The sequence below is a fragment of the Erithacus rubecula genome (genome assembly GCF_903797595.1).
Source record: "Erithacus rubecula genome assembly, chromosome: 6".
NCBI classification, from domain to species: Eukaryota; Metazoa; Chordata; class Aves; order Passeriformes; family Muscicapidae; genus Erithacus; species Erithacus rubecula.
In genome coordinates this window covers 4,778,611-4,806,108 of record NC_136688.1, presented here as the reverse complement: position 1 = coordinate 4,806,108, position 27,498 = coordinate 4,778,611, and the positions used below count along the sequence as shown (strand labels likewise).

At 42.4% G+C, this 27,498-nt stretch overlaps 1 protein-coding gene across 8 annotated transcripts in view; it reads left to right on the top strand.

Moving 5' to 3' along the window:
- Positions 1 to 1,904: 1,904 nt before the first annotated feature.
- The window catches only part of PTPRJ (protein tyrosine phosphatase receptor type J), a 70,828-nt gene continuing 45,234 nt past the window's right edge, over positions 1,905 to 27,498 (top strand). For 2 of the 8 annotated variants that reach the window (XM_079308391.1, XM_079308390.1), the window contains exon 1: positions 1,905 to 2,397. In XM_079308391.1, the coding sequence (XP_079164517.1) occupies positions 2,350 to 2,397 (48 nt within the window). In that variant the 5' untranslated portion in view covers positions 1,905 to 2,349. The remainder of the gene's footprint in view (positions 2,398 to 27,498) is intronic. The other 6 variants (XM_079308397.1, XM_079308392.1, XM_079308395.1 and 3 more) reach the window with 5 other exon arrangements.

Sequence of the window (27,498 nt, the reverse complement as noted above, 5' to 3'; positions counted from 1 at the left end):
TGATGTAGCTGCTCAGTTGCTCTCTGGAGCAATGAATTAACATTGTCTAAGAAATATAACTCCCTTTGTTTCTAAATTGGGTTCTGTGGCCTCTTCAATGAACTTAAAAGCCCAAGGATGTCTAGAGGCTGGAGATGGCAACATCAGCTTGGAGATACTTAAAATTTTAAAAGGTGAGAATCCCACTTCTTGCTTTCTCAGTGCATTTTAAATTTTTTAATATATTTTTTTAAATTTAATGTTCTCTTTCAGAGCTGGCTGCCATTACTGACATCAGTGAAGAGATTCCCACTGAATTTCAAGGACAGCTGGATTAGTTACCAGGTTTTTGTCCTGGAAAGGTATGCAATTAGAAAAGCCACACTGCTCCAATTGGGCTGGAGCCAAGGATGACCAAGTGTGCTTGCTCAAGTGCAGCTGTGGCACTTTAGGTGCAGCCAAGACATTGGAACCCAGTCTGGCCAGAAGCTGCAGTTTGGCAGCTTAGACCCACTGGGGGTCTGCCCAGGCACAGGGACAGGGAATTTATTTTATGAGTCAGAGTTGTAATTTCCAAATGGTAGGGTTTGATCTGCAGAAGTTATGTCAGCATAGCAATTTCACAGCAGCCAGGGATACTTCTGTCAGGTGTGTGGTTTACCAGGAGGAGCCTTCAGCTGGATAACAATCCTCAGGTGCTTTGCACTGAATGGAAAGTGTAAAAAGTTTTATTAATGTTTTTTGTACGGTGCTTATTGTCTCATTTCAGTACTTCCTAACATAAAACCCCCAAAACACCTCATAACCCACCCCCCCCCCACCTTTTCTGAATTATCTTTTTCCTACAAATCTTCCTGATATGAAGTGATGGCTATACACTGTGTAACTCCAGCTGTAGGTCTCAATCTCCTAAATAAGGTTTTTGTGTGCCCTTATGGAATGATAACATAGCTTGGGTTTGAAGGGATGTTTAAAGGAGGTCTAGTCCAGCTGCCCTGTGATAAGCAGGAACATCTCCAACTCTATCAGATTGCTCAGAGCCCTGCCCAACATGCCCTTTAACATCTCCAGGGATGGTTCATCTATATCTGGCCCAGGCAACCTGTTCCAGTGATTCACCACCCTCACTGTAAAATTTTCTTCATTATATCTAGTCTGAATTGACCGTCTTTTAGTTAAGAACAATTCCCCCTTATCCTGTATCAACGCGCCATGCTAAAAAGTCTGTCCTCATCTTACAAGCTCCCTTTAAGTACTGAGAGGCTCAAACACGGTTTCCCAGGCGTCTTCTCTTTTCCAGAGAACAGCCCCAATGTCCTTATTCTTGTGAATTTTCCCATGAACTCCCATGGAAATAGTTGCTTCCGTAATGCTATGCATATGTTTTGAGGGCTCAGAAAAGACAGGGAAATGACAAACATATGAGCACAAAACTTCTGAGAAAATGAGGACTGCCAGTGTTTCCGTAATTAAAGATATGCTCTGTAAATTGTCCCTGCCTCCCCCTTTCCCTTATCCAAGATGAATGAAATGTGGGACACTCCACTGAGCCTGGGAAGTAAGTTAAGGTTTATAAAAGGGATTGCCTTTGATGATGTCACGTCCCTTTTGATGACATGGATAAAACATGTCCAAACCCGTGCCTGAAGCGGGATAAGACTTTCCTGGGGGACTGTTTGGGGATGAAAAATAGCTCAACAAGCAGAGTCCCTCACTGCGGCAAACCCTCGGCGGGGCTCGGGCGCTCCTTACCCGGCCCGGGGCCGCGTGTGGCGGCGGCGGGCGAAGCGCTCGCCTCCGGCCGGCGGCGGGCGGGCAGCGGAGCCCCCGGGGCCGGGTTAACCTCGCCTTACCCTGACCCTTCCGCGGATCGCCCGCCCCCGAGCACCGTGCCAGGCCGGCCGGGCGGCGGGCGCGCCCCGCGGCGCCGCTCCCTCCGCGGGGGCCGACGGAGACCAGGAAACTTTCGGAGGGAGCCACTTCCTCGCCCGGCCTGGCTTGGCGGGGGGAGATGTCAGATGCCGGCAGCGAGAGAGGGAGGGGGGAAGGCGGGGAAGCGGCAGCCGCAGCCCCTCCGCCCGCTGCCAGACGGCCATTTAAGCCGCGGGCGAGGGGCCGGCGGGAGGAGGCGAGGAGCGGCGGCGCACGGAGGTGACCGGCCCGACTCTCCGGCTGCCTCTGCCCCGCTCGCCCCTCACCCCGCCCCGCGCAGGGCTTCCCCCGCGGCTCCGTGCCCCCGCCTCTCTCAGGGCGGGGCGCGGGGGAGGGCCGGGCCGCCGGGCGGTGCGGGGCTCAGCCCGGCCATGTCTCCGGGGGCGGCGGCGTCGGGCTGAGCGGCCGTGCGCGCAGCGGGGAGCGCTCTCCGCCACCATGAGGCGGCTGCCGCTGCCCTGCCTCCTGCTGCTGCTGCTGGCCGAGGTGAGAGCGAGCTGCGGGAACCGGGGGCTGCCGCACCTGCCCCCGCCGCGGCTGCCCCGGCTCGGCGGGGCAGGTGTGCGGCCGGGTTCGGCTTTGTCCCGCAGCGGATCGGCCGGTGCCGCCCGCGGAGGGGAGGGCAGGGGAGGCTGGGGCCGCGCTGTGGCCCGGCGGGAGCGTCGCTCACCTGGGCGGGATCCCCGCGGCCTCCCCCTGCCCCCCGCCCGGCCGCAGCGGGGGCTCTGCTGAGGTTTAACCCGGCGGTGCAGCCGCGTGGCCGCTTTCGGGGCGTGAGGCTGCCCCGGTGGTTTTCCTGGGTAAAAGCTTCCCTGGGTACAACAGGGACGGCTCCCGTCTCCCCAGTGTTGGACCCTGCCCTCCTCGTATAGCTGCCGGTGAATTATACTGATAGGGTGTATATGGTAATAGGGTATTTGCGCGTTGCCCGTGCACATCACCCGCTGGCTTACAGCTTTCGGGATCAGCGCGGAGTTTCCACGGGAAAATGCTGCCGTGGTGCGGAGCGAGCAGCCCTGGCGGTGCCGGGCAGCCGATCAGCCGGAGGCCTTGGCCAGCACGCTTGGCTTTGAGGCCCCCTCTGGTCCCACGTGTGTTGCAGAATGTTCTTCCAAGAACACCTTTCAGTGATGTAAATCAGAATCGCGTGCCAGGTGACCCACTCAGCATGCTGGCACAGACTCTCTCACCCTTGCTTCCCTCAGCTGATGGTGTTCTCAGTGTTCCCGTAGGAGCTTCACGGCTGCTCTGAACTCTAATGTTCTGGGGCTTGCTGAACTTTTGCTTCCAGATGTACCCGCTTGTCCTCTCTGCCTCAATGGTTTCTGCTACAGAAGTGTGAATGTGTGTTGATAGGAACCAAGGTGCTCAGTAATCTGTGGTGACAGATCTGCCTGGGAGCTGTAGTGCAGAACTGTACTGCTGCTTTACATTTTTGACTACTTTTTCCTTACCTTGCATTGGCACCAGCTTGTGTTTGCAGCCAATGAGCGTTGTAAACCTTTGCTTCCTTGTCTTGTCTGTTTCTGTTTGGGCTACCTTACATTGTTTTGTTATTCAATCTCTGTTGCTGTACCAAGCCTAGGTTTGAAAATCTCTTCTGAATAAGAGCTATGTCTGAATTGTGTATTAAAATACACCAATGTTTTGGAAGAACTCAAAGGAGGCCTGGATTGTTGTTGGGTACAGCCTTGCAGGATCTGCCTGCCATGACCTCTGTTGTTCATAGTTTTTCTTCTTAATCTGAGTATGAAATCCTGTGACTTAGTGATCCCTAATGTTTTCTAAATCAAGCTCTTAATTGGTGTCTAATATGGTTAATAATAATAATACTAAAAAAAGTGGACCCTCTCCTCAGTTGTATGTAGCTATATTTATGCATTCATTGTCTTGGGACCCAGCTGCAGACCCTCAAGTAGGTCTTGTCATCACCTGATGTTATCAGAGCTCCCATCAACATGCAACAGGACATAGGTCAGACCTGCAGATTTTGGTGGGAATAATTTTAGGTGGGAACTCTGCAGCTCATAGTGTCACTATTGAAAATTTAGAAGACAATATTCTCAATTTTGACTTAGTTGTACCTGTGAATGTGAAAGCTGAGGCAAGGAAGACTCAGTTTACCAGGCTTCTTAACTAGTCCTGATCAGCATCTAGTGGAGTTCTGAACATTGGGAGCACATGCTTGAACTGGAGACAGGTGGGGAGAAAGGTCCTTTAGGATTTTTTCCTTAGAGGAATAGGATGTATTCCAGATGCTCACTGATGGTATGATTCTGCAAATCATCCTCTCATTTGAAATGACTAAATTTCACCTTTGCTTGGAGGCAAGGCTTTAAGCACGATGGTCTTGTTGCCCATTCCAATACTGTTCACATGGTTTTGCCTCCTAGAAATGAGGATGTTCTCTAATAGGGCACAGTTGTGCTCTTTGTGTAGGATTCTTTGCATAGGCTCAGGTGGGTGTTAGAGTTGGCTGGTGTTTGATGTGTGGCATGTGCTGAGGTGCAGGGCCATGGTCTGGCATTACCTGGGGAGGCATTTAGGTGCTGTAGGAAGGTGACAGCAGATGGCAGGACTGTCAGGCATGTAGCATGAGCTGGGCTTTGTGTTCTGCCTGTAAGAACTATTTATTGCCCCTTCTCTGCAGTCTCCCAGCAGCCCCTGAGTGGAAAGGCAGCAGCTGGGGTGGAAGTGGCTCTTGGCTGGGTCTGGCCTCTGCATTGCCTTTCAGATGTCTGTGGGGTCGGAGAGGGGACAGCACTCCACACTGACACCATTGTGGACCCAACCACACTCTGGGAAGCAGCCAGGGCTGTGGAAGGGCTGTGTCATGGCAGCTCCTCAGTGGTGTGATGGGCACATGATCTTTCTGTGGTGTCTTTTACTCAAGGATAAGCATCTTGCTTAATTTTTATGAATTACAACATAGTGGGCAAGGTTGGAGTTGTTAAAAAACAAATGTTGCTGTCTGTTTATTGAGTGTGATCATATTAGTGACATCATAAATAACATTTCTACTAAAAGAGCAACATACATTATTTTTGGGCTTGTTTTGGTGTTTAGAATTGCAAGTGCCTTTTGTGTGGACCTAATAGCTTGTTGTTACATCTTATTCCATGCACAAAACTACTGATACTGTGTGAATTGATTATATAGGATTATGTCTTAATTACTGGTCTGAATTTCCAACAGAGCAATTTAAATGAAGAACTGTCTTATCTCTAATGTGGGCTTGCCATGTGTGGATGTTGCATGGGAGATAATTTTTGCTCTATATTGGTCATTATTAATCATCCTTGTTGAGTCTTCTCCTATATGGTACACTAAATTTAAATTTTAGTTTGTGAAATTATTCTGGGTAATCTTCAGCACATGGAAGAAGTTAATAGTAATTTCCATTTAACTTTGTGACAGGTCTACATACAGCTCATTTAGAGACTTACAAAAGAATAAAGATTGAGACACGTGAGGCTCCCTTGCTGCTTCTGTACCTGTACTTCTTGGGCAAACCCTTTAATAGCCACTATTAAAAACACAGGTATGAGCATTGCTGATCTGGAGACCTGAGCAGGCCTGAACTTAGGCAGCACAGACCAGAAGGGGAAGCTGCAGCTGTGAACAGAGTTTGCTTGTGTCTGAGGAGCTTAGAAATAAGCTCTTCATCTGCCAGGCCAGGTTATTTTCATGTGATGACTGTTTTCATTTTTGTTTAAAATGGCAACACAGGTTAATTTCCTGAGCTTCTTTATGTTCCTTACAAAGCCCCACACAACACAAGCACCTTCTGCAGTGCTCAATGGAGGCTTTGTCTTCAGTGTGGCATGGATGTGCCTAGTGCTTCCTTAGAGGCATAGGCTGGCTGCACATTGCAGCACACTCACATGGTTTCCAATACTTTGAGTCTCCAGCCAGCAGCACACAACAAAATATCTTCTTCTGCATATTTGAGATCAGAATTCAGGCCCACAGTGGAAATGTTGTCTGTGCAAACAGCCATGCTATTATTAGTACTTCCTCAATTATGTGAGCTACATGCAAGTCTTTGTTGAGAATTTTCATGGCATGTAATTTTTTTATGGTTGGAGTTTCTAAATATGAGTGAAATTGCTGCTGTTCTAAAACCTTTGGTTGTTCATTGTGCAGGGCATAATCTATATAATTCTAATTTGTGCATTTTCTTCTTTCTACTAGAGTTACACTGTATCATAGAGGGAGCATTTTGATAGTGTTGAAGAATGTTTGGGTGCTTGGGTGTTTGTAGGTGTGAAGGCTATGACATTTACCTGCCTGCTTGAAAGTTTCTTGGTATGAGCAAAGGCAAGAGACACTACTAAACCAGTTGGTGGCTGCACATCTGGTTGTTAGCCTGATGCTTTTAGTTTGACTCCAGAATTTGAATGCAAATAGTACCTTGAATGTCGTGAAAGGTTGCTGCAAGTGTAGGAAGAGCTAGTTTAATTTTCTCCAGCAGAGAGGGCCTGCTGCTGTGTAGGGATGGGAGAGTGAAAGAACTTTGCCTTAAATGGAGCTATCAGTAGGAAATTAATTTTCAGCAGGAGATGACTGTGCAGGGGAGGACTTTAATTGGCAGGGTGGGGGGGGGGGTAAAAAAATGAAGTGTAGGTGAACATGTGTTAATATGAAGTGTTAGAAAGGAAAGAGTGTGGAGGAAAGAGTGATCAGGCATCACAGGAAGAGAACAAAGCAGATGCACTGCTCTGGAAAGTTGCACCAAGGCTTTTCTCTAAGTGCTTTCCAGCTGTTCCCAAATGTATCTGCATATAAACAGGCCTCCTTGGGGCTATTAATCCAAAGTTCCAGGAGAAAATCCGAGATTAAGTGGGAAAAGTATTTCTGTAATCCAACAAAGAATGGACATGTAAGTGTGGTCCAACCAGAGCTGAATCAAAAAATTCATGGCCTCATTTAGTTATCTTGTATGGCCTCCATGGGCTATCAATAGAAAACCCAGGGAAAGATATGTCCATATCTTTCCATAAATGTTGTTGGCATTTGGCACATCACTGAAAGTACTTATTTTCCTACTATCATCAGGAAACTGGAAGGACCCCTTGATATTAGAAACCAAGCAGTCCAGCCATCACTCTTTTCTTTCTGTGTTCTCTGTGAAGATCCCAAAGGCCATGTAGGAAAACGTCTTTCTCCACCTGTAGAAATGTAATAGGAGAAAAGGTAATTGTGCTTTTAACTGTGTCTCAAAATTGAAGAAATTGCACCTACCAAGAAGTGGCAGCTCTAAATGGAGGAATGGTGATGCTGGTGTTTGCTGTGGTACCAGATCTGTGTCATCTGTAACTGACCTTGGCTCTACATGGTGCTTCAAACCCAGCTGGTATGAGTGGGGAAGAGGGCTAAGGCTATGTTTTTATGGGTACTGCTTTGGGGAGGAGAAGAGACCCGTTAGGATCACCTTCAAGCTCTCCCAGTCAGTACCTGGAGGTCTTTTTCTCTCCAATGCTGCCCATCTGCTTGTTTCCTGTTCTTCTTGTATCTCCCATTTGTTTGGCACACTTTTGATTTTTCTCTTTTCTACAGTTTTAGCCAAACTGAACATGTAAAAGAAATACCTAGTGAGTCATTGGGAAGTTCCTATTGCATGCAAAGTTTTTGTTGTGTTTTGCATGTAGGCTTCTGCTTTAGGGTTGAGAATGTGGGCATTTTCTTTAAATGTTGGGTTGGGTGTTTTGTTTATTGGAAGGGCTTAATGGTTTTTTGGTTGATTGGTTTGGCTTTGTGGTGTGCAGAAGAATGCTGTCTACATACTGTAGTATGGGTTTCTGTGCACCAAATAAGCCAGGGCTTCAGTATAAGGAATAATTTGTGTGAACTTCAGCCCTATTTTCCTCATTGAATGTAAGAAATTTTTTTCTGAGACTGTAAAATCATTAAGTGAAGACTTGAACGTCAGGTGCAGAGATGTATTGCTAATTACAGCCTGTCTCTTGTGGCCTGGTAAGCAGATGCAGTCTCTTAGCACTCCTGAGCCCCAAAGTGATGGAGCTCTCCCTCCCATCACAGCCCAGGTGAGTGGAGAGATGTGAGTGCCTGGGAGCTTTCCCATGTTAGGCTGTTAGATTTGTATCTACAACACAGCTGGCTCTGTGATTAGGTGCATTCTCAGAGTAATTCCTTACTTCCTTTTGGCACTGTGTTGGTAGGGATTTTTTTGGTGTCTGCCAGCTTGCAAGCAGTTGGGCTGAACCTGGCCTGCATGGGAGTGTTCCCCAAAAAGGGTTATTTGTGCAGACCAGCCTTGTGGAAACCCAGTCTGTCCTTGGTCATTGAGGGATTGTAGCTTGGCATGGCTTTAAATGCATATTTAAAAGCCTCTGCTTCTGCTAGTTCAGCAGGAATTTATTTTTTTTTTTTAAATGGCGTGTCAAAATGAATCATTCATGGATGTCTTGGCAGGTGGGTGGTAAGACAGGGATCTCTGCATGCCTGTAAGAAGACTCCTGGTCCAGTTCATGGTGTTGCACATCTTGCTCTGCTTGCTGATGGTTTGTCTCTGCAATGGTAGATGGCTCTGGAGGGTGTTTTTGAACAGGAATGCTGGTGGCTTTTGTTTCTGCATTCCCTATCCTGGCAGAGCTTAGACAGAGCTTTCTGTCATATTTCCTCTTGTGCACTTGGATTCTAGTAAACTAGAGCACTTTCAATAAGCTTCCTTGTTTAATTTCTTACAGACACACATTAACAGGTCACTGCTGGCAAGTCTGTTTCTACATACCTGGTTTTGAGTCCTCACATTCAAATCATATTTTCCATCAGCTCTGTTTCTCAAATTAAGGAGAGAGCCATGCAAAGGATGCCAGCCAGAGGATTGGTTTGTGAGTGCCACTCATGAGACAGGAGGATGCTGCAAAGGATGGGGCAGCAGAGCTTTGCTTTGGGGCAGGCCAGCCTCTATAAGCAGCAAAGCATGGAACCATCCATGGTATTACAGACTGGGAAAGCTTCCTGCTGCTCCCTGTAGCAGTTGTTGTGACTGCAGGATCAACAATCCCTGTAGATAAGTAGAGGTTGCTTCTTTCTTCTGCCTTTCCCTCCTAGGGTTTCCTCATACTCAAACTCAGACAACTGATTCTCAGACTGTCCCCTTGAAACTTTCAACTTAATTTTCCTCAAGGTCCCATGAACAGAAGGGGAAAATTGTGAGACTTCATTTTAGCTACCTTCATCTGTCTGCATCAGCTTAAGGACAGGTGAATTGTCAGTTACTGTCTGAATTGATAGTAAGAGAGGCCCCATCTTTGTCTTTATTTGCCAAAACCTGCTCTGCTGCTTGACTTTGTGGATCCTGGAGTGGAAATGGATGAGGCTTCCACCACCAGGGACATCTGGAATGGAAAGGCAACCAGTTTTGTGTGCTGGCAGGGGTTTGGGGTAAATGATCTCTGTTTGACTGACTAAGAGAAGGGCTTCCACTGCTTCTCTCTGGGATGCAGGTGAAAGAAATCTAGGTTAGCAGAAAATAGCAGTGTGGAACCTTCAAAAAAGATTGACTTGGCCTTGCTGGTGGTTTTAAAACAATATGAGATGTGCCACAGTTTCAATGCACTTTTTAATCAATAAATGTGACTTTTTGTGAAACACATTGCAAGGAGAAGAATGGATGCCTGTGGCTGGCATAAAATTTACATATGTAAAATTGTATTGTGTTAATAAGGGAGTTTAGGGTTTTCTTCATTTAGTGATCATGATCTTTGATTCTGCAGGAATTTTAAATACTTGTAAGTACATCAAATTGCGGGGGAAATAAAATGGGCAAATAAATTGGTAGGGTCCTTTTGTATCATCAAATTGTTTTATTTGCTTTTCTCTAGTAAAGGCAGATAGGGGAATTCTAAAGTCTTCTCGACACTGCACATTTTATAATTTCCCACTTATAACCAAGTTTGAAATTGAGTCTGTGGATTTTTGCTACATGAATTATATTTTCTAAATTCTGGTATTCTTTCCATCTGCTTGCAGGGTCATCTGCTTCTTCTATGACTTGGCCTGAAGTTCAGTACCAATAAAATGTCCTTTTTGTGGTCAGATTTGATTTTTTTTTTTTGCTAAGTAGGTTGTGCCTGGTTAATTGAGGTCTTTGATGATTTCACCTTTATTGATTTATACTTTTTTTATTTTATAATTGGGAAATATGGGAATTGTAACCACAGTTTCCCTCCCACAGTCTTTGTAAATGTCTATCTTCAAAAAAAAGTTTTCTTAGGGGAAGTTCATTAACTTTGGTTCAGTTTACATAATTCTTTTAGAGTAGTTCACCTCTAATTCTGTGCAGCTGGGCACCAGGGAGAAATGAGCAGCTCAGCTTTGAGGTCAGGATCTGGCCTTTGTAGCTGGCACACTGAGCATGCCACAGATACAGGCCTGGTGCTCTAAACTCAGAGTTTCTGATGGATTTTGTATCTGATAGCTGAGGAAGCAGACCAACATACTCTTACATGAGGTAAAGGAGTAGCATTAGTATCTGAGGAATAAAACTTGTTTTTTGGTGGTTTATTTTTTTTTTTTTTTGTTTTAAATTCAATATCTCTCTGCTGTTCAAACTCCTATTTCTGAGATAAAAGGAAAAATGAAAATTTTTTTTTTTAAAGTGTCTTTTCCATTTTTTTTTTCAAGTGAATGATAGACTAGCCAGTTATTCTAACTTTGTACTTATTTTAAGCCTTCTAACAACCAACTAAAAACCATTTGCTCTATCAGTGCTATTAAATTGAATATGTTCATTTGAGTGATCAGTGATAAATTAAATGCATTGCTACATCCATTTTAAAATAATTGAAGCTATCCCTAAGTACATGCTAAGCACTGGTAGATATTGGTATTGTGAATGTGTTAAATGAAATCCAATTTTAAGACAATAATTATTGGAAAGGACAAGGCTGTAAGATCTGGAAGTGGATCTGTTGGGCCTTTGTTCTGTAATCTCCATAACAATGCAGGTAATTGTATGTATATGACAAATCTCAATAATGCATTCCTTTGTCCTCATTAAAAGAGAAAACTTGCCTTTGTCTGTAATTTATTAAGGACTTGGATTTGGACATGTTAAAATTTCAGGGAGATAGTTCCAGAGGAAAAAACCTAGCCATTTAACAGAAACAGAAAAAAATAAAAAACCAACATGATGTCTTTTATGTGTTGAATTCATTTGGAGATGAGCCTTTTTTCCAGCTTAACAGTTGCAGATTAAATGTTGTTATAAAGTGTTTAGATCTTTCTTCGTAAGACTTGACTTTAATGGCCGAGTCCTCCAGCACCATGTTAGTGCAGTTTTATCATCTTCTTGTCTTTCTCTGTGATGATTTTTCACTATTGCTGAAAGGTAGTTGATCTAAAATATAAGTGTCTTATCATAGTTTTTTATGTGGATTTAAGACTATATAATGAAAGTGCAGTTGCTTCTGTGGTTTCATTGTGTGTGCCCAATTCCTCTGTGACATTCTTGTTTCTGATGTCTGCTCTACTTTCGTAGTAAAATAGCCACATTAAAGAAGCTAATAATCAGCTCTCTATATTCATGAATTTGAAGGCCTAAAATTCTTGTAAAAAAAAAAAAGGACTCTATATTTAACTTTATAATGTGCTTTAAAAAACCACCAAACACACAAACTAAAAAAGTCTTCCAACAAGCTATTATATGCTTTTGATGATTAAAAGATATAATTAGGTTATTGTACTCTGAATTAAGCTAACATTCTTTCTTTCTTGTCCACAATATTTTGGGGAGTCCTACCACTGCTGATGAAAGTGCATGTGCTGAGCTTTAGCCAGCAGCAAATACTTGCAGGTGGATGCAATATCTGGAACAGCCTTAGGCGATACTCATTTCCCAGTCCTACAGGACAGGTCTACGGTATGTGGTTTAACTGGTATTTATTCAACTATTGTCTTCTGACTCAGTCTTCATAATTTCACATGTATCTGTTCAACTATTTCCTGGTTCAGTGTGTGAAGCACAACACTGCAGGAGGAGTGAGCAGAAGGTCAGAGCTGTTATTTAGTTACTGCATGCTTTAGTTAGAGCATGCTTTTCCCTCTTCACTGATAATGGAGCCTAGTTCTCTTTATGGTGGAATTGGTTAGGACTTCATCTAAGTGGTAATTTCTGAAAGTTTGAGCAGCCTATAAAAAAAAATTGCCATTTTCACCCACTTGCAGTTTTTGACTTGCAGGAAGGGATTGCTGTCCATACAGCAGTTATTAAGTTAAGTTAATGACCGGGTGATTCACACAGAGCAGTCCCTGCTCCATCCTAGCAGAGCCACTGCCTGCTTGCAGTGCTGCTGCTGGACTCAAGGTCATTTCTGATAACCTTTGCTGTGCCCCATAGGTTATGCTGCATGCAGAATTCTATGCAGTGCATTTATGGGTGGTGAGCAGTGTGTGCAGTGATTTCTCCTATCCCTGAGTTTAGGGCTATTCACATTTATTCAATCATTGCTACATGTGGTATTTTGTTCACTGTCTCCAGATTTCATCAAAATTAATTGCATGAATGTTAATCTGAGTTTTGCAGTGAGAACTGGTCAGCTGAACATTCTGTCTTGTCCAGTAGAAATGTGTGGAAAAGATGGGAGATAAGATAGTGCCAAACTTCAGTTTCCGTTCTGAACAAAGACCTCTTACTTTTGCTTTCCTGAAGTCAGACATTTGCTGTTTCATGCTCCCACATGAAACATTGTGTGATGAAATCCTGCTGGAGTTTTGAAGATATAGTTAAGGACTGAGAAGTTCTAGGACTTGCAGTAGGTTGTTGGGTCAAGTTTTGTTTGAGGACCTGCGAGCTGCTCACCTGCCACCCCTCAAATCTTTTTTGCACTTTCCTCCCCTTTCTTGCACTGGATGTGTTTTGTGAACTGGAGATTGTAAATGCCGTGGGACATGTTAGCTGTACATGGCTATTATAAGGAATCTTGTGGGGTTAACATCTCTGGCAATGACTTCAAAAAAGAAATCTTCCTCAGTTAACAGGTGCATATAGGAGATCAGCATAGTGCCCCACCTCACCTGTCTCCACTAGGATTCACTTCTGCTCACAAACTGCATCAGAAATGAGGGCTGCAGGGGGGAAAAAAGCTTCCTTTATATAACTTCCTGTATTTTGTGAATACAGGGTTCCTTTTTGGTCATGAATGGGTTATAAATCAGACAAAAGCGGGGTTGTGGGGTCTGGTCTCTTTCTTCTCTAAGTGAATTGGCTAATTCTTGGTGGGTTTGTAGATACGAAAGGCATTCCTTACATCAGGCACAGATGGGGAAAGGGTCCTTGTGTGGTGAGATAGACATGTACCTCTAGACACAGGGCAGCCTGTGGTAAACCACTCAAGTGCTAGGGAAAAGGGAGTAGGAGTGTGACTGAAGCTGCACAAAACCTTGGCAGGCATTTAGTGGGACAGTGAATTTCACCCTGGATCCATGTCAGGGAGCAAGTCCCAGTTGTAAAACTGCTAGTCATAGCAAGTGGGGCAGCAAGAGCTGTTGGGATGCTAGGGAGCTTCTGAAGGAATGGCGTATGGATGTGCAGGTCCTGCTAAAGGTAACAGCCCTTTTATTGAAAAGGTGCAAAAATCAGTATGCTGGTAAAATGGCTACATTGTAGATGGCTTCCATCAGGCTGATCTAGCCACAGACAGTGTGTATTGTACATAACTGAAACAAACCCGTTTGTTGCCTTTGCACAGCAAATACTGCTGCTTTTTTTTTTTTTTTTTTTTTTTTTTTTTTTTCTTCTGACCAACAAACCCACAGTTTGTTTCTGGATGTCTTGTAGGGCTGTGACTGGTCTTGTGAGCAGCCTGTGGTTTGTGTGTATTGGGGGACTTTAATTTAAGATGTTCCTCTCCCTGCTTTAAGGCAGCAAAGAGAATTAAACAAGAACTGTGTGTGGGTACAGCTGGGGAGGACAAGTGTACAAGAAGCTACTTGAGCCTGAGGTGTAAGCACTCCTTCATCATGTCCATCTCTGTGGAAGCAGAAGCAAAGTTTCTGAAGAAAAGGAAGTAGGTTGCTGGGGGAGGATGATGAGTAAACACAGAGCAAGATTGCTGCAGCATACGTAAGCTAACAGCGTGCCTCAGCTGTTGAAGCAGTGCCCAAGTATGTGCTGTTTCATTACACAGAGCTGGACCCTATTCCCTCTGACATGAAACCAACCAGTCTACCTCCTCCTTCTTAATTAGATCCTCTTGGAATGAGACATTCCTTCCTGAAATGAGAGGGAGGCCCAAGTCATGTGTACCTACCAGCCCTGGACCTCTGCACACTTGACAGCTGTGATAACATGGCACTGTCCCTTCTAATTTGGGTAATGGTAAAAAGTGATGGAAGGCATTTCAGTTGGTGTTGAACCTGCAGGCTCTCTCTACAGGAGCTCACCTTTGCTGCTTGCAAAGAGGTGATGATGATGATCAGTGTCTGCTGATGATCAACCCATGATGATCTGAGAGCTTGAGAGGAATGAGCCTGTCTGGTTCATCTGCTGCTCTGCACAGTTGCAGTCTCCAGTCTATGGTGACCATTATGGAGGGGAAGATGTGACTGGTGTTACTGTTTGCATATATATATATATGTAACATATATATGTATACACACACTTCAAGGTATTGCTCAAAGTTACCTTGCTTGTTTTGAAAATGCATGGGAAGGCAGTCTCTGTTCTGAAGTGCCTGGATGTGTGTTATTTTAAGCATGTATGTGTGTAAACACACAGTCTGGATTTAGAGATAATTTCTATCACTGCATAATCCATCTGTGAAAACCTAGGAAGTGTTGGAATTAAATTGCCCATTTTACTTTAATCTGCCCCTTTCCAAAGGATGGGAGCAGAGCCTAGAGTACATACTCTTCTGCTCCCTGTGCTTGGCTGTCTTTGCTCAATGCCAACCTCCTCACAAGAAGGTGCTGCTGGAGAAGCTTCAGCTTGTCTGGATGTATTTTGGGATGAAGGTAAAGGGTGTCTCTGTGCAGTTCTCCATACATAGCCTTGCTAAGAGATGTGTCTCCCCCACCCTTTGATTTTATTTTTTTTTTTTTTACATTAGGTTTCAAGCTGAGGTGAGAGCATTCTTTTCCCCACACTGCTCCAGTTCTGCAAAGGCTTCAATAGGCAAAAGTCAATTAAGACTTTTTATTTTGATATCCTAAGTATTTCTAAAATAGATAAGCTTTTCCTAGTTACAGCAAGGCTACCTTAGTGAAGAGAGCACTAAAGGGGTCAGGAAAAATCCATTTCTTGCCAGACCATTAAAAAAAAAGGTATTTAGTGTTGGCACAGCAATGTTTTCCCCCTTCTCAGTGTTTTGAAGTGTTTTGGTTGCAACATTTCATATACATATAGGCAGATGCTGGCACATATCCTAAAACTTTCTCTCCAAACTGAAGTGCTTGGGGTAAGTGAAGAAGGGGGATCTCCTGGGTAATGTCACAGGAGACCCTGGGTAATGTCACATTACACCCTGTGAATTACCATTCAGATTTCTCATTTAACTAGTTGGCCTTGGTTTTCAGAGCATGAGTGTCTGCCTCCCTGTCACACAGAACAGCTCTTCCTCCTGCTCCTGTCTTGCTGCAGATGTTCACCCCCAGCCAAGCTCTGTGGTGTGGGATGCACAGTGTGTGAGAGCATCCTCAGAGACTCTGTGGTGGGGATGCTCTGGTGGAATCTCCAAGCACACCTGAGATGGGCAGCCTTGGCAGAGCTGTGGCACAGCCTGCTGTCACAGCCTTTCCTAAACTCTCCCTTCTCTGGGCTGGGTAATCCTGGTGTAACTTAAACTGGGTGAAGGCTCAACTCATTCTGAGTTTTTATAATGCAAGTATGGATAGTCTTTCTCACAGCATTTCTCATACTTGTTTCTAAATCAAGTATATCCCATTTTCTTAAGTCTTCTCTGTATATACATAATTGCAATTTGTCATTTTGATTGAAAATCCATCCTTACTGGCCCTGTCTTTTACATGGCTTCCTGTATTATATTCTTTTAGAAACATAGCTATTTTCATATTTTAGCATTTTTATCAATATGAAACTTCAGAACATGATTTCTCTATTAAGAAGTCTACTGCTAAAATTCAGCCCTGTTCTTTACAGCTTTTTATCTCCCCCTTTCCTTTTCTGCCTACACCTCAAGTCAAATTTCAGGTGTGTAGGTGGAATGGGTTTTACTAATGGGGGCAAAACAGTTACATACAGTGATGAAATGGGGAGGAATAAGTGCCTGTGTAGTGTGGTGACAGAATTTTTTTCCATAATTCAGACTGTAGTTGCACATGGCCTATGTGCAGCTTTCACCCCAATTTTATTTCATGCTTATATTCAATTATTGCATATACACGTCATAGAATAGTTTGGTTTCATTTGTATTTATTTAGGTTGCTGAGGAGGATGGTGTTTTAATGGAAAGCAAAAATTCCTGTAAACCATATGCCTCACTTTTCAGTCAGCTGTAATTATTTTTTTTCCCTCCCTGTTTCCCCTTTGTGTACATAAATGAGAACTTACGTGGGAGATCCCCATCACTGTTCTTGTGTCACAGTCCTGTTTTATGATCTTGTAGTTCCCTCTGTGTTGATCAGACACATTAACAAAGATTGTTATTGCAGACAGGTGGTTTTTTATGTGGAAAGAGCTTATGGAAGGTTAAATAGTGCTACTGTAGGTCCTTTGGTCAGTATTTCAGAGTGATGATGAAAATCAATGTGTTGAGCCCCTGGGAAAAATTCTATTCTTAAATGTTCACAAGGTACTGAAGTAACAGGGAAGTGATGGCACACAGCTTGGACTTTGTGAATTTCAGTCCTGCTAAGTCATTGCAATGGGACCCTACTCTTGTTTTTGCTTTTTACCAAAAAGTCACTTTTAATATTAGTCAGTTTTTGATTAACCATAAGATAATATAATAGTCTAAGTAGCCTTAGCCAGTTCCATGTAGGTGGGGGTGTGTATATATATATATATATATATGTGTGTGTGTATATATATGTGACCATGTATGTCTGCAGTATATATTTATAAATGTAGAACAGAAGAGGAAAAATGAGCCTTTAGTGAGAAATGATTTATTTTGCTATTTAGTTTTGTTTGTTTAGTATCAAGTATTGTTTGAAACAGGCTAAAGGAAAAGGAACTGTGTGTTGAGATAAGCAGTAGGAGAATAAAAAAAAAGAAGACATGGACTTGGCTTAAATGATGTCCAGACTTACTGTGATATTTTCCAGGCACTAGTATTTTCCCATTTTGCTGAGATTATAAACAGTTGATTTTTGTTGAGTCTACAAAATAAGCAAGAACAACAATATTATTTCATTTAACTGTCCCTGAAATATGCATTGGTGTGCTTTGTTGTACTCTGCTTTTGTGTTTTAAAAAGGAACCTTTCCACAACAGGTTTTAACTTTTACAGCTGATTAAGGAACTGTTAGCTTGACAAATAACCATGTGATGAATGTCAGGGGGAAAAAATGGTGAATCAAATAGTGAAGCACTTGAGTGGATACCTTAGGCACTTAGAAAGAATTTCATTAGTAGAACATGCCAGGATTGTTTCAGTGGCTCTTCTGTTTCTGTTCAATTGATTCTGGGCAGGATGTCTTTTACACAGGCATCTTGTGTAACCATGTCTCTGTAATTGGAGGAAAAATCAAGGGTTTCTTCCAGCCCCAGCATCCCTGATGTTGGTTTGTCTGGCACTGTGGGGACATTGTAGTGGTGTGTATTTGCCTGTGTGGGTTTGGTCTGGGTGCCTGAGCTCAGCAGGCCTTTGCTAGGCTGATGTGTATCCAGTCCAGATCCTCTCCTGGTGTGAAGTTGATGTATAGCAAATATGTCCAAGCGTGGGGATGGAAAGATTGGATGAGTTGCCTGGCCTTCAGCAGGAGCACTGAAGGTTTGCCTTGCCAATGCAGAGTGTTTGTGCTTGCTTTCCATCCATCCCATCTCAAAGGAAATTTAGATTTCTTTAATGCCCAGGCTTGTTTGGCTCCTCAAGCCTACAGCTCACTATGTCTTGGTTAAATAAGGTATCATGTGTGTTTGGACTCCAGGAACCTGTTCTCTACAGCTTTTGGCCACATATCTCTTTGTCTGTTTTGTTACCTGGATGACAGCACTGTGAGCTTCCTGCTGCAAGAAGTCATTTCTGGAGGAAAGGGGAAATAAAAAAAAGTGATGGATTTTGTGCTTTCTGTTGAGAATGTATTTTCCTATGGAAATAGAATCAATGGGAATTTAAGTCAGTCTGCTGCAACATGGTAGAAAACTACTTATGTGTAGTGATAGAGCACTAAGAGGTTGGTTTCAATGTCTGAATGTCTCCAGATAAATAAATAATGTCATATTGTCATATCATGGTCTAGACATATGTTGCCTTCAAATAGGAAAAATACATAATACTGTTTGTTTAAAAATCTCTTTTTTCAAAAGGCATTTGCCAAGAAGCAGTGTGCTGGGGAATAAGTTCAGTTATAACCAGAGGGCTTTTTTTTTTTTTTTTATTAGCAGAATTGTTTGTGAATGAGCAATGGAGATAGTGACCTACAGGGTTTATGAAATGTGGGAATCTGCCTGTCTAGCCAGCACTATAAATAAATAAGAAAGGCTTTTGAAAGATTTTTGTCAGTTCAATATACATTATTTTGTTTCAGCAAGTCTCCTTTGCTTCACAGGCTCTGTTCTGTATATGGTCCTATTTATAATCTGGACTGGAAGAAGAGTCTCTAGGAGTGGGTGATTCACAGACACAAAATAGGGCCATAAACAATGTTAACACTGTGGCATAATCTGATAAAAATCAGAAACTCGAACAAAGAGTGCAATGCTGTTCTTCACTGGGGCTGTTTTGTGTGGCAACTTTTTCTCCCTTTCCGCTGACCTTCTCTGACTTGCCAGAAATGCCCTCTAGTTTCGTTTTCCTAAGAGCCCAATGCTGAGTTGCTGAAGGTTAACCTAAGAGCAGCTCTGGCTTGGCCTTCTGCAGGGAGGCTTCATGCCTGGCCCATGTGAAGAGTGTGTGTCACTGCTGTTTTTCTGGGACGTGGCTGGGGAGTGTCCAAGGACTTTGGTAGCTCAGTGGCTGTCTCTTCTGCACCCTGACCTGGCTGCAGAGAGCTTGTGTTCCTGGCCAAAGGTGGATCAGTGATCGTATCATGGGCTGGGAGTTGAGGAGATGAGTTATGGACATGTGTTCTCTGATGCTGCTCCTTTTGTGGGCTCTGGCAGAGAAAATGGAGCACTTATGAAAATCTGGGGGTAGCCTAGGACTAAGCTGAGGGACAGAGGGCAGAGCAGACAAGCTGCTGGACCATACTGAGGTGGTCTTTTGAGTGTGTGCCTTTACTATACAGGTAGAGATAGCTTAACTACCTCCAGGAATCAAATGTATGCTTCCTTGTGCCAAAGGAAACACTGACAGTCCAGGATTTTTTACTGGGAAATGGGGTCAAAGTGGAAGGGCTGTGAAGAGCAAGGACATATCACTGGTGCTTCTCTAAGGCAGTAGTTGGTGGTGTTATTTGAGCTGAACTCTGAGGCACAGTATATGTTATATGTGTGTACATTTCTTTGAGGCTGTTACAGCCTGTTGGAGAGGAAGTGATTTGTCAGACTTAACCAAGTACTGCATTGCAGAGCACATCCTAAAACTCAGGGCTCATAAGCAGTTGTGTGTCTACAAAACCATGGTGTGTCTAGCAAATCACAATTTAGGCAGTCACACGGGAGAGAAGTATGTAAAGACATGAAGAAAAAGACTGTAGCACAGGAATTCAAGTTGAAATTTTCTATGGTAGTGAATGGGGATCCCAAAGTACTTTCTGTTCAGAAGCCTGTTGGAATTAAATCAGAAATAAACTTCTGAGCATTCAGGCCAAAATAGAGATGAAAATCACATAGGGTTAATTTTTAAAAAAGGAAAAGAATCTAGTCCAACCAAGTAAAAATACACAGGCAAAAGTTGTGCACTTATCATAGGCAGAAAAATTCTATCTTTTGCTTTCTCCTATTATGGGAGGGGTCATTGTTTCTTTTTCTAGTAAAAGAATCCTTTTTTTAAAATGTCTGTGGGAAAGGAGAATAGTCTGAATTGAGTCTTTCAGATGTTGTATTACAGAGAGTCATAGAAAATGTACTATGCAAATGACTATCTGCCTTATTAGATGCCTCAATAGAGTTCATTGTCTCAATATTGCTATTATTGGAGATGGATGGACACTACGTGATTTTACCATCAAGCTGAAAAACTTCAGTGTTACAGTCTCATTACGAGGGCAATAATAGTGCACTGACTTAAAGGAGAGAATTGAATTAAGGGGAGTGAAAGGTCCATTGCTCTGTCCATTTTAGTTTGTCTTTTGTAGACTGTGCATCATTTTAGGGGTCACAACAGGGGGATTTGTGCTTCATGGTCTTGGTTTTGTTCATCTTTCATTGCTAATAAAAATAAAGCCCTTTTATGGGGAGGAATCCTCCAGCACTTGCTGTGATTTTGCTTGATTGCAGTTGTAGGAACGCTGGTGGTGTTGGATGGTGGTGGTGCTCTCTCAGGTAGAGGCTGACCTGTTCCACCATGGTGTCCCCATGGAGGGAAACCATCATCAACTCTGTTGTTCCCTGATGTCAGGAGCTCATCACAGTATTGTTCTTGTCCTCAGCTGGCTTCTTACCTGTGTGACTGCTCACTGAGCCTCCCCTGAGCTGTCACTAGAGCCTCACACACTGCCTGGGGCAAAGTCTAAATCCTGAAAGCTGCTGAAGCCAAAATCTGTATGATATCCAAGTGTGTGTGTTGTCAATTGCCCTTAAGCCTACTTTTGAGGCCTTGCATTGACAAGAATGCATTTTTAGGTCAGGTGCTTGAAATGACAACTAACTGGTGTTTTGTGATGTTTATTTTTTTGCTGGGCATCACTTGTTGTGCTGGATCTGGCTGTGTTACAGTATGGGAATTTCCAGATAAAACTTTGGCTCTAGGAGTGTGTGTTTGGTGTGTTTGGCAAAAGTAAGGCTCCATCATTGAGTGTGGAGCCATACTGCTGTTGTCCATGGCAGGATGCATCTCTTGAGTGGTTTAGGTGGTTCTATACCCCTCATTTGCTTCATTTTTTTTTTTTTTTTTTCTTGGTGTGCAGGGGGAAACAGCTGAGTTTGTCTCTTGTTATCTGGTTAATATGTGTGGAAGTTAATGAGTAGCTAAAGGCAGCAAGGGGGGAACAGTGCTGTAACACAGTAACCTCACTCAGTGTTTGCTTTCTTTCCTTGGCTCTTCATTTGCAGAGGGGATGAGGAAGGCCTATTACTCATTAAACAAAAACAGTTCTGAGCAGCCTGGAGCATTTTTCCCCCCAAATACCCAACTGCCTCCTGTTAGTCCTTGAATGTAGCACCTGTCATGCAGTACTGTGTAACAGCTACTATCATAACCAGGGATTGCAATGCATACACACAGTGTGAGCCACATTTCCTTACAAATCTTTATGGAATAAAACCTGAATTACAGAATAAGACATGCTCTACTCTTACTGTGTCATTCACCTTGGGGTTTGTGCTCCAGCTTTCAGTATTTCCGTGTTGCTTATTAATGTTTGGTAAACTTTGCTTCCTTTTGGTTATATGAATATGTTCTCTAAGTTCTTCTCCATTTCACTTTCCACTTCAGTTTTCCACATTGGTCATGAGGGGTTAGTTTAATACAAGTGTATGTATAGGAAGAAGAAATAAAGATATTGGTGGCTGTTGTAACTGTTTATGATTTTGTAGAAGGGCTGGATCCATCTCTGAAAAAATACATCTTCTCAGGTTAAAAGTGGCCACTCTGCTGAGCATTTTTTTGGGGAAAGCTTAAAAGTTTCTAAGTTCCTCTAGCACCTAATCCAGAAGCCTTGGTCAAGTTGTGAAGCAGCAACTCCTCTGCTTTTTTTGATGACACTTTTCTACTGCTATGACTCTGAATATGATGATTACTGAAAGTTTTTATAAAACAAAACCAACCCTAAAATGTTCACCTTTCCTCCTGGAGCTTTTCACAGCATTTTCACCTAGTCAGTGTTTTGCTTACTCTGTGTTTTTGGTCATGTTGTGTGTGGCAGACACAAAACAGGGAAGGAAAAAGTACTGTAGGAAGCAGTAAGATACATATGTAAACCCATAAGTCTTCCTAGATTTCAGGAACTGTGCTTATACATAATAAATATCTTCAGCCTATGGAAACCAGGGGAAAAAAAAAATCTAATTAACAGTGTAGCTTTTAAGTTAAAATTCTGATAATGCTGAGCTCAGTGAATCAAGCTAACTTGAATTTTGCCTTTCCCTTAAATTTTCTCTATTGTTGATGTTGGAAGACTGATTACAGTAGTACAATTTGTTTGGCATGTACAGCAACAGAAATTCTGCTTTTCTCCTGCTGCTCATCAGAAAAGCTCAGTGCACAGGTAGTGCATTGTTTTGCACTGAGCTATCTGTCTATTCTTTCAGTGATAAGTGGGATTTTGCATGGCTAGAATATATTCTGTGATTAGACATAATAGGTTTTATTATCTGCAAAAAGCATACCTTCATAGTAGCTTTTGTAATTGTTTTTAACAGCCTGGCTTTTATGTGGCTTCTTTCTTTCTTGTGTGACTTCTTTATATTTTTTAAACTCACTATATTGAAACAATAAGGAAAATATTCTCATTATCTCAGTAAGGAAAGCATATTACACATGTATGAGTGACTGTAGAGTTCAAGTACTGCTTCATAAAATGGCACTCAAAGCTGTGAAGAGCTCCTGGGGTGTTATTTCTCCCACCCTCGTTTTCTGAATCCCTTTTGCACCTCAGAAGGGCTTTAACCACTTACTCTGTTCTTCCTCTTGGAGTTTCTATCTTATTTTCAGCATCACCACCTGCCTGAGGGGAAAATTTCTCCCTTTCTAAAGGAAGATGGAAAGTCTGGTTGTCTATTGAAGTGAACCCTTATGCCTTTTGGTTTTTGATGATGGGAAGTGGAGCTACAGCCTGTGACCACTTAACTCTTCCTCACTTGCCTGTTCCCTTTCTATGTCAAAGGAAATGGTTTTTTTGGTTTGGTTTTTGGGTTTTTTTTTTTTTGTGCAGCTGGCTTTGTATTGCCGCATATGACTTAAATTTTCTCTTTTTGCAAAGTTGGAGCTTTCTAATTCTTAACCTTGGTCCACTGGATTTTAGTAACTTTGAGTCTCATTGCCAAGTAAGCAGAAGTTTGGAAATAACTTCTAAAACAGAGAGGAGTAAATTACCTCATTTTGTCATTGCTACAGTTTGCACCCTCCACATGCAGCACAAAAGGTGATTGGCTGAACCTTTTCTGGGCCATGAAGTGTCTATATCAGGTGAATTCTGTAGATTTGTCTTTCAAAACACATGTTGTAGCAAATAGAATTAATATTTTGTACTGGAGGAAAGGAATAAATCCTTTGCAATTGCCAACTGCCTTAAAGACTCTCCTGTATTGCTGTAGTTGGGTTGGAAGGGCAATGGGCAGGAGCTGGTTTTCCCAGATGCAAGCAGAATTCTTAATAGAGTGGTGCCCTGGTTTCTAAGTGTTACTAAAGTGCAAATGTATGTAATTTGCATGAACAGGCAAAATAAAGGGTACTAAATTTCCTCCTACTTTCTTCAAGTTCTGCTATTTCAAGCTACAGTGTTTGTGTTCTCCACTAATATTATTGCACAGAGGAAGGAGAACATTTTATTTAAAAACAAGCATTTAATGCCAGTTAATTTGTGCAGTATTTATAGTAATTACTTGAAGAACACATGGTACCTTTTCTGTTGTGAATAAATACTGTACTAACCTCTGCTAAGGAGTAGTGCAGGTTGTCTAATGAATTGCATCGGGGTTCCCAACTGCTTCATTCATTTCATTGTTGGTGCTGGCTGAAAGATGATTTGTTCCTGCTGTGTCAGAATAATCCCTCTGCAAGTGCCTTGTGCATCTCAGTCATGGCAGTGATAAAGCAGCGTGCCTGGAATAGAGAGTGCTTTTGAAATCAGCCTTTTTAAAAGGATGTTCTCATGTCCAGCCATGCACACTGTTAAGGCAGAAGGATTTTAATTTGTGTGCTTTTTCTAAAGGAGTTGCTTGCCTGTCTGGTGTCTTTCAACGGGTTCACATAGGCAAAAAACAGGAAAGTGAGGCAAGCAGGCAGGGCATGAGTGGATTGTAGAAAAGATGCTTTTGAGCTTCCTGGTCAGAAAAGAACATGCCATCATTTTGTAGGCCACCAGTAGAGCTATCACCAGGAAGATTTATAAGCAAATGATTCTGTTTACTTGTTTTACATAATTGAAATATGTCACCTCTGTGAAATGACTGTTGTTGGTGGAAGGTGAATGTTTTCCTGCCTCAAATGCTATTGAGATGGGTAGGTGTTAGATCTTTTATGCTGGAAAGAGGGTGAGGCCTTATGAAACAGTTGAGCCAATCTAATGGCCATCTACTTCCCTGTGTCACCCAGTGACGTGAGCTGCTCCCTTTCACTCTGCTGGCCCGTGTCTGACCTTGTGTTGGGCTGGGTGAGATAGCTAAACTAGCAGAAAGCTATTCCCATTATTCTGGGAGAGAAGTTCTCTGCCAAATGAGCTGCTTAAACAAATTCTCTGTGCAATCAGGTGGGTGACCATGCCTCAGTGAGGGCTGTGTGAGGAGAGGAGGAATGGCCACAGTTGGGTAGGGCCAGCCAAATTCTGCAGCAGCAGTAGCAAAAGTTATATCAGTTGTATTTTAGTTTCTTATGCAGTATCATCCATCTCAGTGATGGCAATTTCAGAGCTAAATGCATGAACTGTTTTAATAGAACAAGTCAAAGTCCAGTATGGTGGTAATGGCAATATTCTGATGGTCAATGAGGTTGTTTCATCATTCAGTTTCTTCCACAGCTGCAAAGACAAGAAGCACCCCCAAGTGTAAGAATCAATTTTCTTTTTTAAAGTAATTTCTGAACTTTGTTTTTTTCAAGAAAACTGGAAATAATGTACTAAGAATGTTGTACACCTGTGTAGCAAAAGCATGTTATTTCCTATCAGCTAAAAAAATTTACCAGCTTTTTCTATGGAGACCTGTCTGCTACAAACCATGGGATATGAGAAACTATTAGTATATACCTGTGCCTTGCTGAACCTGAGGCTAGTGACAAAGGCTAATTTCTTAATTACTTAGGAATAACCCTGTTTTAATAAAAATATGCAGTGTAATATAGCTACTGCAATCTTGCCTTATTCCAGTACTTTTAAGACAAGTTTATCCACACTAATTTGAGTAGTTACTGCTTGCTAACATTATGTGAAGGCAAAGCACCTACTTTGCTGAAGATCTCCTGTAACTTTTCTGACATGTTCAGTGGGTGCAACTGGGCTTTGTTATTTATTGTAGCCTAGAAAATGCTCATGTTAAGGTGCCCTAAAATATTTTGAATATTTATCTATCAACATTCTTTTGAAGCAGATACAGCTGAGTATGCTAACACTAACTAAGCTGGGGAATCATTAACATTCCCCAGCATTTTGAAATCAAGCTGGTTTTACCTTGAACTGATAATGTAGCTAAACCCCAAGGCATACTTAGGTTTTGGGAATAAAATCAGTTGGAGTTGGGCCTTGGTCCCCAAGGCATGTATAGGTCTATGATTTGCAGTGTTCTACCTGTGGTGACTGCAGTGAAGTACTTTGGTGATTTGCTACAAAGAGCTGCAGCTTTGTGCAGTATGATGTCTGGCTTGTTTTTTTTTTCTTTTGTGTTTTTTTTGTTTTGTTTTGTTTTGTTCACTTAACTTGTGTCCTGTCTGCTTAGCAAAAGTTGGAAGGACTGGGATCCTTCAGTGTCTTCCTATGCACTTTCCTTTCTTGTTGCTGTTAGAAATTGCAGACTGGTTACTTAGAGTTCGTGCAGAGGTCAGAACATGGGAATCTACTGGCAAATGTTTTTTCTTCCTCCTCCAGTTTACATTAGGGAATTAATTTTTGTTTCTTGGTTGTTTATTTTAGCCAAAGGCTCTTATCTGTTTCCCCAAACACATTTTGTTTCATTTGAGGCTTAATACTCATATTGTCTAATATGTTTATTGCACTTTTTAACAAGAAAGGTGATTTTTAGACTTTTCTTGTAGTCATGCTGGTAAAGAATTACTTCTGGTTAGAACATTGAATCTAAAGCCTATTAGTTTTTACCAGGAAAAGCTCCAAAGCAGGCTGAAGTCTCTTCTAAAGCTCTGGCAGTTTCAAGCTACTGTTACCAGATGTTTTCAATTGTAAATGTTATGTTCATGTAGGTGCACTCCACCTTTATTTTGTGTTTATCTATACCTATGTAAAAGGTCTCAGTGAAAATTGTGATGTGGAAATAGACAGAAGTACTGAAAACTTTACTCATTGTGATTTTTGTGCCTTTGAATTTTTCTTTTTGTTTCCATTTGGAACACGACACTTGAAAACTGAACAAAAGGGGTAGGCAAAACCCACCATGGGTTTGGGTCTTGTTTTTGTGGGATATGTTTAAAGAGAGGTATTAGGTGAGGTGAATCTGGGGCTCTTTTTGTGGTGCAGTTTGCTCTCTCAGGTTGTTGCAGGTGGCTCCTGAGCTGGGACTCATGTCTGGGCTACATTTGTCAGAGGAGTCAGGCAGGATTCTCCTAAGGATTCAGAAGGTCCTTTGACAAAATTTGCCCTGGTAATTTATTATCTGCTTTGCCTGGCAGGGACTGGGCTGGTAGCTTGGTTCAGTAATATTTTAAATTTCCACAGTGGAACTTGTCACTTGCCTGCATCCTGCACCTGAAAAAGGGCAGCAAAGGAGCAGAGTGGAGGTTTGCAAGGGACACTGTTTGTGGGCAGGAATTTGGGCCTGGCTGCTGGAGCACTGGGCTGTTTGATATCAGGGATTGTAGGAGTGTTCTGTGAAATCAGGAGTGGGGGGAAAGCTTCCCCCTTGTCTCTTGTCCCCTACAGAGAGGGGCTTGCTTCATTCACACACAGCAGACCTCAGAATGCAAGCTTGGTCCTTTTAGAAAAGGATCAAAATAAATAGTGGCAGGTTGGAGTGGGAAGAACAAAGCTGAACAAAAGTTCTTTTCTCCCATTGTCACTTGGCACTTCTTCCTGCTCTAAGTGCTCAGCCAAAGCATTAGTACTGAGCTGCTGCAGAGAAGGGGCTATATGCAGTTGTTCATAATATAAGCAGGCCTTTTTTATGGAGTTGTATGGATGTAGGTTAGCTGTTTTCAGTTTGTGTTGACTATATTTCATTTTGAGTTTCTAAATGAAAAAAGTATTCAGAGAATAAAACAGTCTATGCTCCATGATTTCTAGGCTTCTGAAATAAAAGAATTTTTTAAAAACAGCAAAACCCTCTATTCTAAGTAGATAAAGATGAAATATTCTGATATAGGCAAGTTTACACAGAAATTTAATGAAGATCAGTTAGTCATATGAATGCTTGTATGTTTACCCACAACCAGGGAAGCAAACAGCAAACATAGTTCCCAGTTCTTTCCTTATCTAACTCTTCCTCTTGTTTGCCATTGCCTTTTGGTGCTTTGGAAAGAA